A 19,719-nucleotide genomic window follows, 5' to 3' on the forward strand; every position below is an offset into this window, starting at 1 on the left:
GCACAAGCCCTCTTGCTAAAGGGGGAAGCTTCTGGGTGACTGAGGGCTGAGTTACCCCCATCCCCCGGGGCAAAGCACAGCTGTACCAGGGGAGCTGTCTTCTGTCACCTCTTTACTGCTCACCAGAGTCCTAGCGATAGGCAGTCAGGAAAGCTAAAGGAGGGACTCCTTGGGCAAAACGAGGCCCAGTGCTCGTACATAAAGGCAGCCCCAGCCTGCCAAATGCCAGGCACCTTGGTTAGGGGGAAGGTCATGCTGGGGTGAACAGGCTAAGGGTATCAGTAAATTCCTACCCACCCCCTCCCCCAAAAAATATGTTTTTTTTTTTTTGCAAGTTAAAACTGAGCTAATGACACTGGGTGGGGCTCAGTGTCGAAGACTGTGCAGCCAAACCAAAATTCACTTCCAGCCAAGAGCTGCTTGGCCTCACCATTTGGGGAAGGAAGCTGAAACACTCATGAAAGATTCTTTAGTATACTGGGAAATAAGGCTGCAGTTAACATTTCAACTGAATGTGACCCTTCTGGTAAAATATTTTTTTAAATAATAAAAATAACATAAAGTTCTCAAACAGCCTCTTTCTTAAAGAAAATGGCCCAAAAGTTCTCATGGGAGTGGAAGGAAAGAAGGGGGAAAAAAACAAAACAAAAACGGGCCAGCCTCCTCTCAGCCACTACCTTTCACGAACAACTTTTTTTCGGAGTTCTTCTCATAAAAGGAATGATGCAATTTCCTGTCTTGTCCCAATACTTCCTGTTCACTTACAAGGTGAAAGTTATCACCCTGTTTTAAACAGCTGTCCCTAAACTCCATAGAAAGTTCCTTTTTCCATCCAGTACCCCATCCCTGTCACAAAATCTCCCCATTTTAGAATATAAACACTATCATCGTCTACACCTTTAACGAGTTGGCTTTAAGAAAAAAGCCACGTTCTCTCTATGGTAGATACTGAATCTTCAGTCGCAGCTGCCCCAGAAAGTGGGCTAGGGGCACAGACCCCCATGGGGGGAAGCGAAGGGGGCTGCGGGCATCATCCCCAATGAGCCACCGCGTTTAGGTAGAGTTGCCGCCACCAAGGGAATGTTCCTTTCTTGGTGTGTTAGCCACTAAATTGAGAACTGTGCCTCAGCAGTTAATAATATCTTCCCGCTGAAAATAGCCCGGAGAGGAAGCCTGTCTGTGACAGTAGGCACACAGCCAGACTGGGCTCGCCATTCAGTACTGAGCGAGAGAGATGGTAGGGCCAGTGGTGACCTCCCAGTGGCCACGCTGTACAGTATCCTTTCACAAGGCTCCTGCAAAGGGAGGGCTCCCGGGCGAGTCACCAGCCTCCTCTGCTCTGCAGCCCTATAACCTCGGTGAAGCTGTCACATGAACCAGGGTCTTGGGCAGCAGGCCCAGAAGAGGGGGCCGATCACTCAGCAGGGGATCAGGAGGACCCCAGGCTTTGGGAGACCGCCCCTACATGGGTGGTTACCAGTCCCCGGGCTGCCCAGAGGAAAATAGCATCGGGGGCAGAGAAGGAGCGAGGGCGCTCACTTCCCCTGCAGAAAGGTCAGCCTTGGAAAATGAGCCACAGGGAACTTTCCTGTCTCTCCTTTCTGCAACCAGGATGGAAAAGGAAAGGTTGAAAAATCACGGAGACAGGCCCGTGACTGTGGGTCCACCCCTGGAGACCTCAGAGGTGCTCTGGAAACAAGCGTCTATCTACAGATCTCAGGCACCTAACTGAAGTCTCCATATTCATTCTCCAGAGTCAGTGTTTTTTACTGAATATCTAAATACCTGCATGCACTTAAAAGCTACCACAGGTCACTACTTTTTAAAAGTGTGGCAATATATGCATAACACAACATTTACCATTAGTGACATTGAGAGCATTCGCAGATGAGCAACCATCACCACTACCTAGTTCCAGAACATCTTCATCACCCTGAAAGGAGACCCTGTCCCATGGGTCACTTTTACCATGTCATCCACTACAACAAAGCCAATGGGAGGAAGGGGCAGAGTTAACACACCTTGTCAAGTTTCTACAATCGAGTGAAAGTCTTAGTTGAGAAGAGGCTCAACAAGCAAGGTACTCGAATTTTTCCCTATAGGAGCACAGGCAAAATCACAGAAAACCTGCAAAGCCACCAAGAGAAGCCACCAAAGATACTCCCCACAAAAAAAAAAAAAAAAAAAAAAGATAGTTCCCCACAGGAACACAGACCCTTTTACCCCCTACACCAGGGGCTCCCCAACTTGTCTGCACCTTGAAATCACCTGGGAAGCCTCAAAAAATACTGATGCTGGGATCCTGCCAACAGACTGTGATTTGGAAGCCCCCAGGGGTCCCGATGTGCAGACAAGTCTGGGGACCACCACCCTGCACCTTTTTTCTCCCACCAGGTTAAGACACCTGCTGTGAAGTGGCCTGGCGATCACAGCACTGTAGGAGCAGTGTCACGGGACAGTAACAGCAGCAATAAAGCAAAGGGAGACGAACTTGATCATGAATCCTTTGGCATTTCCTCCCTTTTCACTGCCCTCCTAGCTCTGGGCCACAGGTCCAGAAGTCCACACAGCTACTGCTGGGCTCTGCTAAGAAAAAGCCTCCCTGGGGAGAGGGTGTTAGTGCCCCAAGACAGTGGCCAAGAGCTACACGGAAACCTGGCCCTCACCTGGCCCCTCCCCCTTCGCGGGCCAGCCCTGCTCTGCTTCAGGGACGGGGTGCATGAGGCAGTGGCCCATCTAGTCTGGCGGGCAGAGCAGCCCCAATTTGCTCCAGAGACTTTAAATGCTGTCACCCTGCATTTAACCCCTGCCTGACTGCCCCATTCTTTCCAGGACAAAAGGGGTTTAAACAGTGAGCCCTTCTCCAGGGTTGAGTGCATGACCTCAAGCCTTGCAGAAGAGGCAAACAGCCTGAGCTGCTGTCCTTGACTGGTCTTCACTGGGGAGTGGGTGTGCACCAGGTGAGCCAGCCTGGGACTGAGTCATCAGCCTGGCATTTAGGGACATATGGGTCCCTAGAGATTCAGACTGTCACTCCTCACAGTGGCCTGAAGGAAGGGGAGAGGATAGGTAAGGAGCTCGCTCATGGTTACATGTGCTGGTCCTCCTGACTCCCCCGAAGCCCATGCTCAAGGCCACTTGGATGAACTCAATCCACCCCCACCCCACCCCCCATGGCATTAGAGACTCCAGAGAAACCACAATCTGCTTGTTCCCAGGCACAGGAAGGAGATATAAAAACACAGCAATAGGCACCTGAGGAGAGATTCCCAGTTTGCCGTCACCATTCCCAACCAGACAACAAATGCAGCTGAATAACTTTCCTTCAAAACAGGATGGAGCACTCTTTCCTAAACTACTTGGTTTGAGCCCAAGTTGACTGTGGACTGAGCCAGGACCACATTTTCAGATTATGTAGGTGTTTTTGAAGACTCTCCTCCGAGGCTCTCATAGACGCCAGCAGGGACCAGAGAAGAGGAAAGAACCTTTCCTGGAATGGATGCTGACCTAAGGACGTTCCCATCACCCAGGAACTAGAAGCGAGACACGAATCTGAAGACCTTAGCAAAGGAGCTGGCCTCCCTTGGGTTGGTGGGACAGTGTCTCTCCAATAAGTATGATTTTGTACAGCCAAGAGATGGGTTCCTCAACCCCCTCCCCCAGACACATCGGTACTACACCTCCACTGCCTCCCACCTCCCCTCCCTGAAATCCAGGGTGGCACCTCTTTTGAAGTTTAAATGACTACAAATGATGCTGTCCTCTAATCCCTGCCCTAACCAGTGAGGTCCGTATGTCTGAGGCCCAACCAGCTTTAGATATCAATATATAAAGGAGGAGACTGGGTCTGTAGCTGAGTAACCTGGAACTCACAAGTGAGGGGGTATTTCTTCAAACCCCTCCCACCCCACCCCACCCCCCCAAATCAGGACAGAAGACAAGCTAAATGAAAGCTCCCCCCTAGAAACTCCAGATGGAGGCTGCAAAGATGACAGCTTCGAACACATGCTTTTAATTACCAATGACACAGTGAAAGCTCTGGGAGCAAATCCTTTCCATTTCCACCACCGAGCTGAACCTAGAAGCTTCCCATCTACGTAAGACCTCTCCACGGTGGGTATCCTTGAGCCAGGATACATGCCAGCAACAAGGGTTTGTCCTACACGCCTTTCCAAAAGCACCATACCCAGATCACGACTCAGAACCAATCCACAAACACTCCCTGGCCCCAGAGCACATATCCTCATGGGGAAACCATCTCTGAGGTCCACCTACCCCCTGTGAGAGGGACCCAGGCCTATCCCAGAGCCTGCCCGCTCATGTGTCTGTGCACGTGTCTTATCTGTACGTCTGCAGCACGCATACACGCGCGCGCGCGCGCACACACATACACACACACACACACAACCAGGCACCAAGCAATCCATCTGTCTCCGAGAGCCGGCTGTCAGAAATGAAAGTACAATCTCCTGGAACCGAGTCACAGCCTTCTAAAAATGTGCCGTTTTCCCAGACTGAGGAAACTTGCAGGGGTGGGGTCTGTTTCACTGCGAGTCCCAGAGGCCTGGCCTGTCGTCTCCCCGGCCAGCCCCGCGCTGCAAGGCTGGAATTCCAACCTGCAGCCAGCGGGCCGGCTCCCAGCGCTCCTACCCGCCCACTCCCCTTCCTCGCAGGAAAGGGAAGGGCCAGCCTTGGAGTCACCCCGGCATCTCGGGAGGGGCGAGGGGCGTGCCTTCGAGCACACCCTCACCCCCACCCCCGAGGCACCACATTTTCACATTCGGCTGTTTTTTCTTTCCCTTCTTCCCTTGCCAAGAGAATCAAGCCCTGGCTCCCGCTGCCGACCTTCCTCCCACCCTAAACTGAGCCCCATTCATTAAGCCCGATCTCGGCCAGGACAGGAAGGAAAACAGCACACGGGGCCCCGTGAAAGAGACACTCAGAGAGGTGATTTCCAGGGGGGAGGCGGGGGGCAGAGCCCTGTGGGCACCTTCCCCGCTCCCCGCCGTGATGCCCACTTGGCCTGGCGCTCCCCACAGCAGGTTCCCCGCTCCAGCCTCCTTCCCCTCCCTGGCCCAGCCCCCTTGAGCCACCACAGCCCCCCACCGGCCTCGGCAGACACACCCTGCCCACCTCCACCCCCCCCCCATGGAAAGATCAACTTCTTGGAAAGGAGGTTTGGGCTTTCTCCATTTGCAAAACCCTCCGCCTTGGACTCGGGCCACTACCATCATCTTTTGGGGGGGGGGCACTCTCGCGGCAGAGGGTGGAGCCCTCTGTTTTCTCAGTGCCCATCGCCTTCCCTCCAGACACCCCCAAACCACTGGCACCAACCCAAGAAACAATTTCTTCAACTTCCCCCCACGGCACATTATTAATAAACTACTCCAACTCTGAACGGAAAGAAGAAAGAGTTGAAACTTTGAAGCCTTGGGAATTAGTAAATCAAGAGCTAAAATTCAAAACAAATGCTCTTTCATGTGGAACCCCCCGTCCCCTTTTTTTCTTCTTGCAGTTTTGTTGAACGACGACGCTATCCCTTCAGAGACAAGCACTCCTTCCTAGCAGCTCTTCATTCATCGAAATGGCTGCAGTTACTTTGCGGGTACGGGAGGAGTTCATCATTGCTTTACCCCCAGTTTCTTTCTAGGACTAGAAAAACTCTTGGAAGCCCACCCGTCTCAGAAGGGGCTGCACTGTCACACTGTTTGGCTCTGGGGGCCGGGTAAGGAGGCTGGTGGCTCAGGCGGGTATCGTTACTTCCTCCAGCAGAGGAGACAGCCAAGATGTTATCAATAAGACAAACCTTCCGAAGAGCCCCCTTTCAAAAGCTACCACTTCCCTTGCTTATTTCATGTGGTTCAGAGGGGCTGGGACTCCTCCCTGCACATTCAGAATTTAAAAAATAAAACCCTCTAACAACATCCTGAGTGTGCTATTTTGCCCAGACCCTTTCCTCTCCTTGGCTTTCTTTCTTTCCGGAACTCTCGCAGCCTTAGAAAGCAGAAAAGACACAGCTCCCATGTCCCGGTATATTCTTCCCTCCTCCACCGCCATGGTCCACTCCCATCCTCACCCCAAGCCCCTGCCCTTTCTGGGTCCCTCTTTTTTCCTGCTCAGCTCTCATTAGGAGCTTTGAGTAAACAATATCCTCTGTCTCAGATAACAGCCAGAGTATATACTGCACTGAAATCAAAACAAACAAGGGTCTCCCTGAAGACATTCTCAGCAAGCTCAATTCCTGCAGAGGGAACTGGCTAGGATGAACTGAGCCGAGCCTGAGCGACACCTGACCGGTTAAAAGTCACAAAAGAGGGTGCACCATGGTCCCCCCAAAGGCAGTTTTATAGCTTCCATCTGAGCTGCCATGATCCTACACCAATGTCCCAAGGGCAAATGCCCAGAACTCTGCTGGATTTTCTTTCTTTCTTTTCTTTTTTTTCCCGGATTACTTTCCCTCTTGGTTTTAGCTAGTTCTTAGAAAATCCAGTGATAGCATACTGGGGTGGGAAAAACAGGTGGAAAACAGGACATATTTAGAACAAAATGGAAATGTCTCCCACTTACATTGCTAATGAGTTTCTCCAAGTTTATCACTCTCTTCTCCTGCCTCTCAGGGACAATGATGTTTAGGCTCCCCAGTGCCCCTCACCCAATTCCATAACTCTCCACCCTGGGGAGTCCAGGCCCCTGCTCACACCTGTGGGCCCTAAGGGACACCTTCCCTGCTGGGTAACAGTATTAGCACCTACTGTCTGCAGTGTCCCCACCCTGGCCCTCCCATCCCCACCATGCACTGCAGACTCCTGCACGAAGCTGGAATGGGAAGTGGACTTGCAAAGAAGCATCGAGGCCATCTACTCTAAACTCCCATCCTACACTTGGGATCTGTCTTCTACAAGTTCCCAAAAGGTGGATCCATTCCCTTCAAGGCAACCGATGCACTGAGAGTGAGAGCAAAAAAGGGCTTAAACCCGTCAACTAATGACACCAAAGTCACCAAGTGGAAGCCCCTCAAGTCGGGAGCTGCTTAACAATAACCACGAAACATGGCCCAACACCAGCCCGCCGGCTGGCCCCCACTTCCAGATCTATGGCCCAGAAGGATGAGCTGAAGGGCAACAGTCATCATGGATACATCCAGTTTCATGCACATAAAAGTGAGAATTAATTCCAGACCAGCTGGGGTGGCAGAAGGCCACCTCCATTCCTCCAGTCTCCAGTCATTTCAGGAGGTCTTCGAATTGCCAAGAAAGTAAGAGAAAGCAGCTCACCTGAAAGCCCCCCAGGGGCCAGATAATTCGTTCCCCCTGTTTCAGCGGAGGAAGGCACAGCATCTGGACAGTCTGCTGTGGATATGAAAGGAAGATAGAAATAAATAAATAAAAACACCAAGATTAATTTTTAAGCACATTCTAAACAGCATTAAAGAGAAACCACACATTCCAAACGGGTGACTCCCAGCCGCGATGCCGATTATTAATGGGCTGCTCAGGCTTCGCTACCCATCATAAGACAGACCACAGCACCTTGTCACCAGTCTGGGCTCCGGGGCGGCCAGTTAATCATTAGTCAAGACAGACTGGCTGGAATTTCTCTTTTATTGCAAGTCCCCCATTGAGGAAACCAGGTAGTTCCCAAGGTCAAAGGACGCCCGGTTCTTCTCTCTCAACCGAGGCTGCTGTCTCCCCACCATCTTTCCCATCTTTTCCCAAAGCATGGCCTCTTTGCTTGGACCCAGTGGCCTCGCCGCCACTCTCATCTTTTTAAAGACAGACTTCCCAGTTCTTTAGGAAGAACTGGTGTTGGGCTGAAGGGACTTTTTCCTTTTCAACTGAGGTATATAATAAGTATAAAAAAAAATACAAATCTCAAGTACAACTCAATGAAATGAATTTTACTCATGTACACACCTGTGTGAACAACCCCTCACCCCACATCAGGACAACAGAGAACATTTTCAGCAAGGCTCCCTAATCCTAACTCCCCATCTCTGGAAACCTTCCCAGGCAACCCCAGGCCTGCAAGGCTCCCTGCCTCAGTTCCTATAAAATCTTTCTGGCACCCAGTACTTGGAATTTCCTTCTGCTGTCTTTATTGATCTTTTACCTTCAGATCCTGTCTGCCTGAACTAGACCATAACCTTCTCTTCAACATCTTTGTCACCCTCAGGTGCTCAGCACAGTGACCTAAATGTTCATGAGGATAATGACAATTCCAGATGAGAAATAGACAGACTTGACAACCTCCCTCCAAGCAATTAAAACAAAAAATAATGGCCACGAAGCACAACGAATTAGTCCCATGAAACAAAAATACACAAGACCCCATAAGCATACCATGCACCACTGCCAATGCCAAACTTACTGAAATCCATAGAGAAAGGCCGGCTCAGGAAAGGAGCGTCGCAGCTCCAAAGCAAAAAACACCGGGTCAGATGGTGCAAATTCCAGTCCCTCCACCCCAGGCCACTAGCAGGATGTCCCTGGGGGGTGCGTTACCAGTTTCCCCCTGGAAACACTTGGCCGAGAGGGCGAATAGGAAGCCAAGTGAAAGAGTAGCCCAGGGGCAGGTAGTCACAGAGCTCTCTAGGGGCCCAGCAGCTGTCTCCAGTGCCTGGTAAAAGGGTGGAGGGGCTAGGCCACTCAACTCTGAGGTCCCCTCTCTAATCCCTCTCTCGCATTCTCTCTCAGGCTAGAACAACAACTTTTCAAGAATTCTTCTGAACAGGGAAGGAGAAGGCAGAGGAGTGGCAGCAGCAGGCAGGGGAGAGAGAAAAGACTGTGTGGGTAATTTCACTGTATCAGGGTAAAGTTTAATTCCTAACAGGAATATACAGTTTTACAGGATACACTTAATCAAATGGAAAACAATAGGGGCAGGCAGGAAATGGAGTTGCTGGTTAAAGAGTGTATAGCCTGCACTTTCTGAACTACTTCGATGGCCTTCACTCTGTTGGAGATTGGCTTCTACCTACCCCCCCAAGGGAAGACACCCCCATGATGACTTATCCACGGCCACTCCCTCCCTCCCCCACCAGCTTTGGCTGGCTGAATCCCAGGGACAAGGTGTGTTTCAAAGGAAGAGCCCGTATCTCGGGGCAGAGCTGAGACCACATTCAGGGTTGTCAGCCTGTCTCAGATCAAAGGTTAAGCCAGCTCCACACTGGCAACCACAAGCATTTCTATGAAATGGTGCTCTGCCCTTTGTGCAGCGCCTTTGATCTCAGAAGGGATTTACAAACATTAATTAGGTCTCCCTACCACCCCTGTGAAGTAGCAAGGTATACCTGTTTGACAGGTACCCAGGTAAACTGAGGAGTCACTGAGTAGCCCAAGGGGCCACCCAGTGAGCTGGACCATACCCAAGGGTTCAGCCCTCTCCCTCCCAAGGTAGGCCACGTCCTCACTCTCTTCCCTGCAGGTAGTTGGGCTGAGACAGTCTTCAGCATCCAGACTGGCCTCAAGCTCCTGACAAGTGAGTATAGGTCAAAGAGGCCACACCTCCGTCTCTCACCCACAAAAAAGCTCTGCTGAGATAGCTCTCCAAAGTCAGGGTTCTCAGCTATTGCCTTGTCGCCTGCTCCCCAGAGCCCAGGCTGGTACACTCAGAAACTCTAGGCTACTCCTGGCTCTCCTCCACCGCTAAACACTACCAAGCACCCAGTGAGTGCTGGGTTTTGTGGGAGCCTCATTCCCCTCTCCCAGCAGTTAAGAAAGCTTTCAAATATGCATGCCTGGGAGCAGCCGAGGAATGAGCTGCTGCAAGGGGTACAAGGTGACAGAGCTGGGGACCCCACTTCTCTCATTCAGAGAATGGTTTCCACACAGCCAGGATATTCTTGTCAACTTAGTTCTGAGCTACCTAAGTACCTACCGTCTGGGACAGAGGAGCCTCCACCACCACCATTATACCCCAGCTCTGCCCCAATCCACAACCCAGGTTACAGAAGCACTATCCAATGCATTGGCATCTTCAATGCATTTTAGGCAGGCACATCAGGTATGTAGAATGACTGAATGAGTGAGCCAATAAATGAGTGAATGAATGAATCATCTAACCTAACTCCTTGATCATGTGGGTTTAAAACCAGGCCTGGAAAAGTTAAGAGTGGCCTGAGTTAAGAGGTAAATGCAGGGGCTTCCCTGGTGGCGCAGTGGTTGAGAATCCGCCTGCCTATGCAGGGGACACGGGTTCAAGCCCTGGTCTGGGAAGATCCCACATGCCGCGGAGCAGCTGGGCCGGTGAGCCACAATTACTGAGCCTGCGCGTCTGGAGCCTGTGCTCCGCAACAAGAGAGGCCGCGATAGTGAGAGGCCCACGCACCGCGATGAAGAGTGGCCCCCGCTTGCCACAACTAGAGAAAGCCCTCGCACAGAAACGAAGACCCAACACAGTCATAAATAAATAAATAAATAAACAACCCCTCTCTAAAAAAAAAAAAAAAAAGAGGTAAATGCAGGGCTAGGCCCCAGACTTCTCAACTAGGCTTTGGAGGCTCGATCTGCCAGTGGTCACCTGGATCCCCAGCCCAAGCAAGCAGGTGTACCCAGCAACATGCCCTCCCCGCCAAGCCATTCTTCAAATCTTTCAGACCTTCAGATACAGAGGACACAGGAAGCAGAGCCTACAGAGCAATCCCTCCCAGCATCCCCACTCCATAAACTGAGACCTCATTCTAACAGCCTGCTCTTACTCCTGGTGTGATGGGGCTGGGGATAGGGGGGGTGTCCTGACTTCTGAGAGCCTCAAGTCACAGCCACCCTACTCCTACATCCAGCCATGTCTAACACTCCTTCCCAGAAGATCCTGCTGACTTCGAACCACAGAGTACCCAGGCCTACCTAGTCAGGCCATGCCAGAGGCTGCAGTGAAACGGCTTGAACCATAGCAAAATGGAGCTCCCAACTTTCAGCCCTAGCATTCCTCCAAGGCTGCAGGGGGACCAGGCCCCAGCCTCTTCCCACCGCCTCTGCCCAAGCTGGAGACTTCATAGAAGAGACTCCCTTAGTTGTGCAACTGGTTAGGATTTTAATAGCTGTCCATTGTAAACCTTATGTCTGGTTCTCACCTAGTAACCCAAGACTAAAAATGCAACCTACGACTTAGAAACTTAAGAATGTAAGCAGCTGATCTAAGTTCCCCAGCCAAATACTCTCCCCCATGTGCAAGGCAAAGAGAAAAACCTGGGGCAGCATCCCATCTGTGTGTCTGACCTCAACATCTCTGGCTACAGCAGCCAGCAAAACCAGGCCCAGCCCTGGCTGCCCTCCAATGCGTCAGATCCCCACCACAGGGGCTTCGCCAGTTAGCACCCTCACATCCTTACACAAAGGTGATGTTTTTCACTCCTTTTTTTTTGTTTTGGGGTTTTCTGGTTTGGCGGGTGGAGAGGGGGATTAGTTTTTTGCTTTGGAGTGTTTTTTGGGGGTGTTTTTTTTTTTTTTTTTTGGTTTTGTTTTACAGAAACGTTTTGGGTGAGTAACCAGCTGTTTGAGTTTCCGATTGGCAGGTTAATCACTTCCTATTGGCTGATCTGGAGAACTTTTTCTCCCCCTTGGAAATGGCACATTCCTGTCTTTGTGGCTTCTCTGTTTGCACACATTTTGCTACCTAATGTCAACACTTGCTAATGAATAAATATATCACTCCACTCACTGAAAATGAGGTCCTGGCCTGAGAGGGTGACTGCTTGAATCCGGTGAACAGATCTGTCCAGGTATCCTCTGCAGGAAACCCAAGAGAATGTGGTCCTTCTTTCCTATGATTTTAGGAAATTTCTCAGAACATTTCCCCCTAGTCTTCTTTACCCCTGGGGCCAAGGTAACTGGCCTCTCTCTTTCTCACTTTTAAGGAAAACCTCCAAATTTGAAGACTATGGAAGGCAAAACAAAAACAGGACAGAGATAGCCCCTTGGAGAACTAAGCTCATAAAAGAATTCTTGAGTATTTGATGCCAAAAACCCAGTCAACTTACATTCTTGGAGAAAAGAGAGCTTGGTAATTCCAGTTAACATTTGTTACAAGTACAGAGCTGCTTATCTTCTCATTAATGACTGTTTATCTGGTGTTTTGTAAATCGAAAGCAAAATATCACATGCTTTGCAGGCCACTTACTAGACAGGCACCAGGCAAGCAGCAACGCCTTCCCACTGGAGGGAGCGTGGAGTTGGGGAGGGCTGGCTGGAGAGCATGGGCTTCTCTTACACCGTTCATTAAAGTATTTAATTCTCGACAACGCCCCAGCAAGACTTTTAATTAGTGGGGGAAAGGCCCAACAGCCAAAACTCATGAGGCGGAAGGACTTGTAGAATTCCAAGAGGGAAATGGGGCCCAACCCTTCACTTTTCCTTCTCCCAGAACCTTGGCAAAATAAAAATGTCAAAAGCGTTGCATTTGTCAGGCACCAGTGTAGACCAAAGTCACAATCCATACTTTCAAGCAAACGAACCTCCCGCTGTAAGAAGGGGCTCCAGGAAACAAGAGCCCATCGAAGTTGTCACCCTCGAGTCCCCGTTTTTCAGAGCCTCCTCCCCTGGCACTGTCAACCTCTGCACTGCCAGCCAGAAGTTGAATGCAGACAAGCGCAACTGAGGTGGTGCCAGTCTCAAGTGGGGCTTCTGCCCTGGCCCCGTGCCAGCCTGTGACAAAGCACCAGGCAGGCAGAGCTATGCTAGAAACTTTTATAGCCCTCACCAGGAACTCTGAGAAAACCAGGAGGGGGCTGTTGACTTTACTTCTTAAATTTTCTAATCTCTTGCTCCAAACCAAGGTCCGTCTCTGCACTTTTTAAAACTGTCTTCCCTCCCCCATCGGGTTATCTATTCTTCCCACTGAGATACTTCTGGCACTCACAAAGTCTCCGACGTTTCCCATCAACCTGTCCTATTTGGCTCCCGAGATGCTTCGGCGTGGATCAAATTCCACGTGTTAAAAGCTGAGCCAACTTGGGTTATGGAGTGCAAATACATGAAAAAAGGAACAAAATGGAAATATCTAGGAAACATCTTTGCAAAAAGAAATATATGTATACACACACACACACACACACACACACACATTATCGCCAGCTCCAGTCACAACAAAAACAGAAAAAAATCCACCAAACTTCCAACATCGGCAACCTATAACAACCTCGGGGCAAGTCCAGCGTCTCCCCACGCCGCTGCCTAGGCATACAAATCCGCGTTCTAGAGACTCCATTTCTAACTTAAGATAGGAAGGATATTTTTAAAATCATCTACTCACCAGTTGGTTTGAGAAAATCCATCGGGTATCTGGAGTAAGGAGGAGGGGGAGACTCTGGAATTAAAAAAGAAAGAGAAAATAAAGGCCGAGCCATGAGAAAGAGATAGAAACTTATGATAACACAGGCATTCTTTTAGCCCAACTGTTTGTCTTAGCTGTGGGGGTTGGAGGCAGGGCCGCGAGGCGGTGATTGCCTTGATATTTAGCTGTCAGATAAACAAAAGAGGCCGCCTGGCGCCAGCCTCGGCGCTCCGCTCCTCCACGTCTGCGGCCGCCGCCGCCGCCGCCGCCGCCGCGCTCGGCCGGCCGGGCTGGAAACCACCGGCTCGGCCGCAGCTCGGCCGAGGCCGCTCACTTCACAGGGCTGCAGGGCCACAAAGCCCCCTCCCCGTCCCAGAACTTCAGACCCCACTCCCACCGCCCCACCCCGCCCCCGCCCCGACCCGTCCCCCAGGGGTGCAATTCACCTCCGCCACCACTGCTCCGCTCCGCACCCGCGCGGGGAACACGGGCTTCCCCTTTGCCAGCCCACCCGGGAGGTGCACCCCAAGAGCGCTGGTGAACTTGGATTTGTGGGCGCCCGAGGTGCACCCCGCCCCCGCACAAAGACGTAGAGAAAAGGGAATCAGTGGAGGAGGCCAGGAGGATAAAGAGGAGGAGGCTGGGGTCTCAACTGAGAAGAAGCCCAGGCCCCAGGGGCAGCATCCTCACGGAGGCGCTGGGGGCAGACCATCCTACAGTCAGTAACTGTGCTTTCCTGTGCTGGAAGAAAGGAAAAAGCAGGGGGCACCCAACTTCTCCTGACTGCTTGTTCTTTCACCCTGGGGTGGCACAGTTTAGAGCAGATATCCAGCTCGACCTTCCATCCTAACTCTCTTTGCCTCAAAACCCAAAGCTGCGCCGGCCAGGGCAGTCTCCCGGCCCCTTGTGCCCGACGTGACTCTATTTACTAAAGGAGAGCCTTACTCTCTAGCCTTTATAACTGCTTCTCCCAGCCTTCCTTGGCGGCCTTGGACCGTATCCAACTCGGCCACACACCTCAACGCCTTTCCCAGAGCGGGGGAGGCGTGACCCCCACTTCTCTCTGCACCCCTTGGCTAATCCGGAAATGAGAGCATCTAATCTTTAACCCCCTGTGTGTAGAGTGTGTGCGTGAGCAATGCCCAAAGCCTCCCCCCGCCGCCCCGGGGCAGGAGAGAAGAAAAAAACTGGAAGGGAACCCCCAGGGAATACCTTTCCAGTTTCCCCTAGTCCCTTCTCGACCCTTGTCCCCCAAGTCTCTTCCCAGAAGGAGATGTACACTCCCCTCCGGCGAGGTAGCTGCAGAAACACACAGCCCAATGGGGCTTTTCTTGCACCACCTGAGCGCCAGGAGGAGGGGAGGGTGGGCGCAGAACAACTTCCTACCTAGTTCGCAGAGTCGGCTAAGGTGATGGGGGTTGCAGCACACCAGCTCGGGGTTGATCTTCCCGTAAGATTCACAGCAACACAGCCTCTTGACTTCCGAGGAATGCCTGAGATCCGGCCACCTGAACACTTTGCACAGCAGGAGGGGGAGCGAATAGGACGAAGGCGGCTGCGCGGGCTGCGAGCCGGAGGGCGCCCCCAGGCCCAGCCTGCAGTCCAGGCGGCCAGGCAGCAAGAGGCACGCGGTGCGCGTACCGCCGCGGGACTCCACGGCCTGGAGCAGCAGCTCCAGCTGCCGTTCCTTCAGTTTCTTGAGCACCGAGTGCGTGAGCGCCTTCAGATCCGCCTCGGCGCCCCCGGCCGCGCCGGAGCCCGCGGCTGGGGGGTGGGGATGGTGGTGACCTTTGGCACCTCGCACCGCCTTGCCCAGGCAGCAGCCAGCCCTGCCTGCGCCGCCGCCACCGGCCCCATGCGCCCGGCCGTCCGTCGCCCCTTCTCCCCGCAGCTCGCCTCCTCCTCCGCCTCCCCCCGCGCCCTCCTCCTCGTCCTCGCCGCCGGGCGCACGGCTCCTCCAGAGACGCCGGACGAGCGCAGATCGTTTGGTCCTGAACATGCGGGGCGAGGAGGCGAGGAGAAAAGTCGTTTGCCGGCTAAGGAGCGAACATGACCTCCGCACACCATGAAGAAGTCGGGTGCCGAGTTGGGGCAGCAGGCGCAGGCGACAGCAGCAGCAGCAGGGGCCCTGGCAGGAGCGGCGGCGGCCCGAGGGGCGCTCCGTGGCATGCGCCAGTCTCCCGGAGGCCGGGGCGCGCGCGGGGGCCCGGGGGCGCCCGCCGGGGCTCGGGGGCCTGCGCTCCGGCTGCCCCACCCCTCGCGGCCCGCGCCGTGCGCCGCTCTCGGGCCCCGGCGCACCCCGGAGGAACGCGGCCGCCGCTTCCCTGGGGGCGGCGAAGCCTACCCCGGTCGGCGCCTCCCCAAAAAGAGGCCCCCCCGCAGCGGCTCCCGAGTGTCGGGCTCGCCAGCCTCGGCTGCCTACATGGAAGATCCGCGAGGGCAAAAAACGAAAGGCGTTCGGCTGGGCTGCTGGAGGGAGGAAAAACCCTCTTTCCCCCTTGCTAAGCAACTTAATTTGGGGGTGGGGAGAAGCTGGCAATTAAAAAAAAAAAAAAAGCAGGCACGCGATTTATTTTTTTCCTCTATATCCTTAGTAACCGGATCGCCTTGAATTCCGTGCACACGAAGACTCGGGGGAGGGGGCTGAGTGGACTTCACCCCGCATGAGATGTCTGGCGAAATAAGGAAGCTCTCTCAAAATCTAAGAACCAAACATGCAAAGCCCAAAATGAAAAACACCACTTCCTCGCACCCCGGAGGTCTGGGGGCGTCCGGCTGGACCTGGGGTTTAAAAAAAGAAAATGTTTACAAAGTAGAACTAGACGTTTGAGGGGTGGAAAAAACGTATCCACGAGTTACATCCCCCTTTTTTCCTTGCAGAGCCCCGCTGGTCTTCCTCTCCTTTTCTTCTGCCAACAACAAAAAAAAAAATCGTATTTTTTTAATCCACAGAAAGCTTTGGCTAGGCTGCTTCAATCCTTCGCATCTGGGTGATTTAGGGTAGTCTCTGGTCTTTCCTCTTGCGCTCCCGGGGGCCCCGGTCCTCAGCGGGGACTTCCTTGGGGCTGGCGGGGGCGCAGGGGCAGAAGATGCTGCGGCGGCGGCTGCGCCCCGCGGGGCTGACAGCGCGGGGGAGGGCGGCGCGGCGGCCGCGGCGGGCCGCTGGCGGGTCGCGCGCTCTCGCCCTCTGCTCTCTAGTGCGGGAACCGCCGGCGCCCCCTCCCCTGGCCGCGGCCGGCCGCTGGGGCTCCCTGTATGGGCTGCTCGCCCCGACTCGGCTGCGGCGGCTGGAGGCCCCGGTGTCCCTCACGCCGCCTTCTCCTCCGAGACTCTCCTCGTCGCGGCCGGGAGCCTCCTTGTCCCCCGTCCGCCCTCTCCTGGCGCTCGGGTCCTTCTGCCGCCGCCGGGGGCTCGCCGCGCCGCACTCAGGGGCTCCTGGGCCGTGCACTCGGCAGCTCGGCGCCGGCGGGCTGGCTCTGTCTCGGGCAGCTCTCTCCGGCGCGGCGAGCGGACCGAGCACGGCGCCCGGCTGGCTCGGCTGGCGCGGCTCGAGAACAGGCTCCTCCGTGCGCCGAGCAGGCGAGCGAGTGTGCTCAGGGCTCGCAGCCTCCCGCAAGGCCTCCCGCCCCCGCCCCCTTCCCTCCCCCTTCCTCCCCCTTCCCTCCCCCGCCCCCAGCCACCGCCGCCGCCGCCTCCTCCCCGCCCCCCCCCCCCCGCCCCCCCCCCAGCCCTCTGCTCTGCTGGTTCCACTGCGCAGTGGCGCGCCCGGCTCCGGCCTCGTCACGTGGCCGTCTAGACACCCTGTCGCTTTAAAAAAAAAAAAAAGCGATTGTGTTTCGCAAACAACAGATCGGGTTTCTAAAAGCTATTTCTCCACCCCGCCCCCCGCCACCGCCACCCCCTCCCGGGTCTGCAGGGGTGGGGGGGACGAAAGGGGGGCGACGAATAAAGGTGGGGAGCAGAGAAGCTCCCAGAATCGACTGAGACCTGGCGGAATCAGAGGAGAAATGGGAAGACCCAAGAGCACCGAACAGGCTTCGCCGGCGAGTTATGGAGCGAAGCGAGCGGGTCGGTGGCGGATTTAGACCCAGCCCGCGGAGCTTCTCAGTGGCTGTCCCGCGCGCGCTCGCCCTAACGCTTCATTCATTCGTTTTGTTTTAAAGGCCCTGGCGACGGATCCCCTGGCCGCCGCGCGGGAGGGAAGGGGGAGGAGAGCGCTGTCTCCATTTAAAAGACATTTACACCGGACTGGACCGAGGCCCTGGGAAGTGTGCGCTGGAGGGAACAGCCGGGCCGCCGAGGGCGGGGAGGCGGCGCGAATGTGACCTCAGCGGCGGCCGCGCACTCCCTCCCGCCCTCTCCCGCTCCGGGCTCGGGTTTCTAGGACTGCCTGGAGAAGTGTGTCTTGTGCAAAGCTCTGGAATGCATTTGGCTGGCTGACGAGTTGCGAGGGGCAGCATCCTGGCGGGAGGCGGGGGGGCCTCGCCCGCCCGCCGCGTGCAGGTTTCCTCCGGAGCCCGGAAGACCTCCGCCACCCCGCCTCCCGGCGCAGGAAGGTTACCTTCCGAGCAGACCTGCCTAGGGCATGCATATGCATGCAGGGCTTGTTTCTTCGCCCTCCTCGGCCCCGTAGCTTTCAAGGCGCTTAGAGTCAGAGAGTTTATCCCCTTACCCGAGGCTTTGGAGAAGCATATACCCAGCAGGCAGACTATTGCATGGAAATGGGTAAAGCATTGGTGGGGCAAAGGACCAGATTACGTTTACTTCGTGAAAACTGTTAATAGTAGAAACGTAATGATTTAAATACATACGCATCATTATTGAGGAGGCCACTAGTTGGCATGGTGGTCTAACCTCGCATCTTATTCAGTGAAATAAGATTTTTTTAAAAAGCCATTTAGAATTGTGAGATCAGGACCACTATGAAACTCACTGGGGATTTTAACGAATCTTTAGAAAAGGTGAAAGAAAACTACTTTCATTTTCCCAGCTACGTTATGCTCCTTTAAAAGGAAAAGGCACAAAAATAATAATAAAATAATAATAATAAAGAAAAACAAAAACAAAAAGGGCAATAAAAGTAATAAAATAAAATAAAAGGAAAAAGCACAGATGAATCTCAGTTTTATAGCTCAGCCCCTTCCTTTCCAGCAACTTAAAAGGTGTCTGTATGCCATAGGTGCTTAATAAATATTTAGGAATCAACAGACTTGAATAGACTCATTTGGACCATTTCCCCCAAAACCACCAAGAGCACCTTTGGACATATAAATGTGAGAGAAAATCGTGATCATCTCTAGGCAAGGGACCCTGAAGCTCACTGACCTAGAAGACCCAGAAATGCCAAGCAGTGCAGAAACGTGTAGGACAGGGCAGCAGCTGGCATTCTAAACCTTGTAAGCCACATAGGCTGCAATTGTATAAGATCATAATTTTGTTACAAATAAAAATATTGCTTATTGAAAAGGGCATTGAAACCTCTGTGTGTGTGTGTGTGAAACTTTCAGAACAAGCAAGCTGCAAAGACAGCAGGAGAGAAAGCCCAGGAGAAAATGGATTTGGGTGATCCCATCATCATAGGCAGGGAAAGACAAAACAGGCAGAAATGGGATTTTTGAGGTATCTGGGGAATGTAGAATACACTCACCTCAGAAAGACTTAGAAAGAATACCTGATTCCTGGCTGGGACTCTGCCACTCACTGGTTAAATAACACAGTAGTGGTGATATTAGACGAGCACTGGCAGGGTTTAAAAAGCTTTCTGGGCAAGTTTCCTGCCCTCTCCGGGGTCCCATTCCCTCTCTCTGCTCTGGGCCTAGCTAGAAGATGTTCACTTTCCTGTCGAGGCTAGGCCAGACTGCAAAGTGACAGGAAGGACTTAAATAAGCAATGAAAACAAAAGGCATAATTCTAATTAAGTTTCTTGGCTAAATGGAGAATCTGAAGACTGGGAAATCTGGCCAATGGTGCTAACACTATGGGATGAGAGGCCGGAGCACACACAGGGCAGGTAGATTTAGTGGGTGTTTCAGGAGTTGAATCTGACGTCACAACCTGTCTGGGTGGAACATGCATATTCTTGCAAAGATATGTTCCCATATAGTGTAATTGTGGGTGCTTTTAATTCAGGCGTCACCCCTGTCTTGCCCTCTCTACATGGCTTTCCTCCTCCATTTTACTGCCCTAGGTAGACAATGGGTGGGTTGCTGGGCAAGTACCTACAGTGGTTGGTGCTGCTTTATAGCTCCCTGGCATCCCCTGAATCAGTTAACATCCCAAGCCTTCCTGAGAGCCAGTCCCACCCCATTCATATTCTTATTCCTTTCCTTTCCAAGAAAGAAGCTGGACAGTAGAGGAACTCCTGGCTGGCTGGTGTGCCTAGAAAAGGAGTTCCTTTCCTTTCCACAGGCACAAATGAGACCGACAGGCACCCCATTTCAAACTATTCTG

At 53.2% G+C, this 19,719-nt stretch overlaps 1 protein-coding gene across 2 annotated transcripts in view; it reads right to left on the reverse strand.

Annotated features, from left to right (window-relative positions):
- Positions 1-15,329, reverse strand: part of SMAD7 (SMAD family member 7) — a 29,297-nt gene extending 13,968 nt beyond the window's left edge. The window contains exons 1-3 of one of the 2 annotated variants that reach the window (XM_036823193.1): positions 14,656-15,329; positions 13,249-13,302; positions 7,275-7,349 (exon numbers count right to left, since the gene is read on the reverse strand). In XM_036823193.1, the coding sequence (XP_036679088.1) occupies positions 7,275-7,349; positions 13,249-13,302; positions 14,656-15,268 (742 nt within the window). In that variant the 5' untranslated portion in view covers positions 15,269-15,329. The remainder of the gene's footprint in view (positions 1-7,274; positions 7,350-13,248; positions 13,303-14,655) is intronic. The other variant, XM_036823194.1, reaches the window with a different exon arrangement.
- Between the last annotated feature and the right edge of the window lie 4,390 nt (positions 15,330-19,719).

The sequence above is a fragment of the Balaenoptera musculus genome, chromosome 14 (assembly GCF_009873245.2).
Source record: "Balaenoptera musculus isolate JJ_BM4_2016_0621 chromosome 14, mBalMus1.pri.v3, whole genome shotgun sequence".
Lineage (NCBI taxonomy): Eukaryota > Metazoa > Chordata > Mammalia > Artiodactyla > Balaenopteridae > Balaenoptera > Balaenoptera musculus.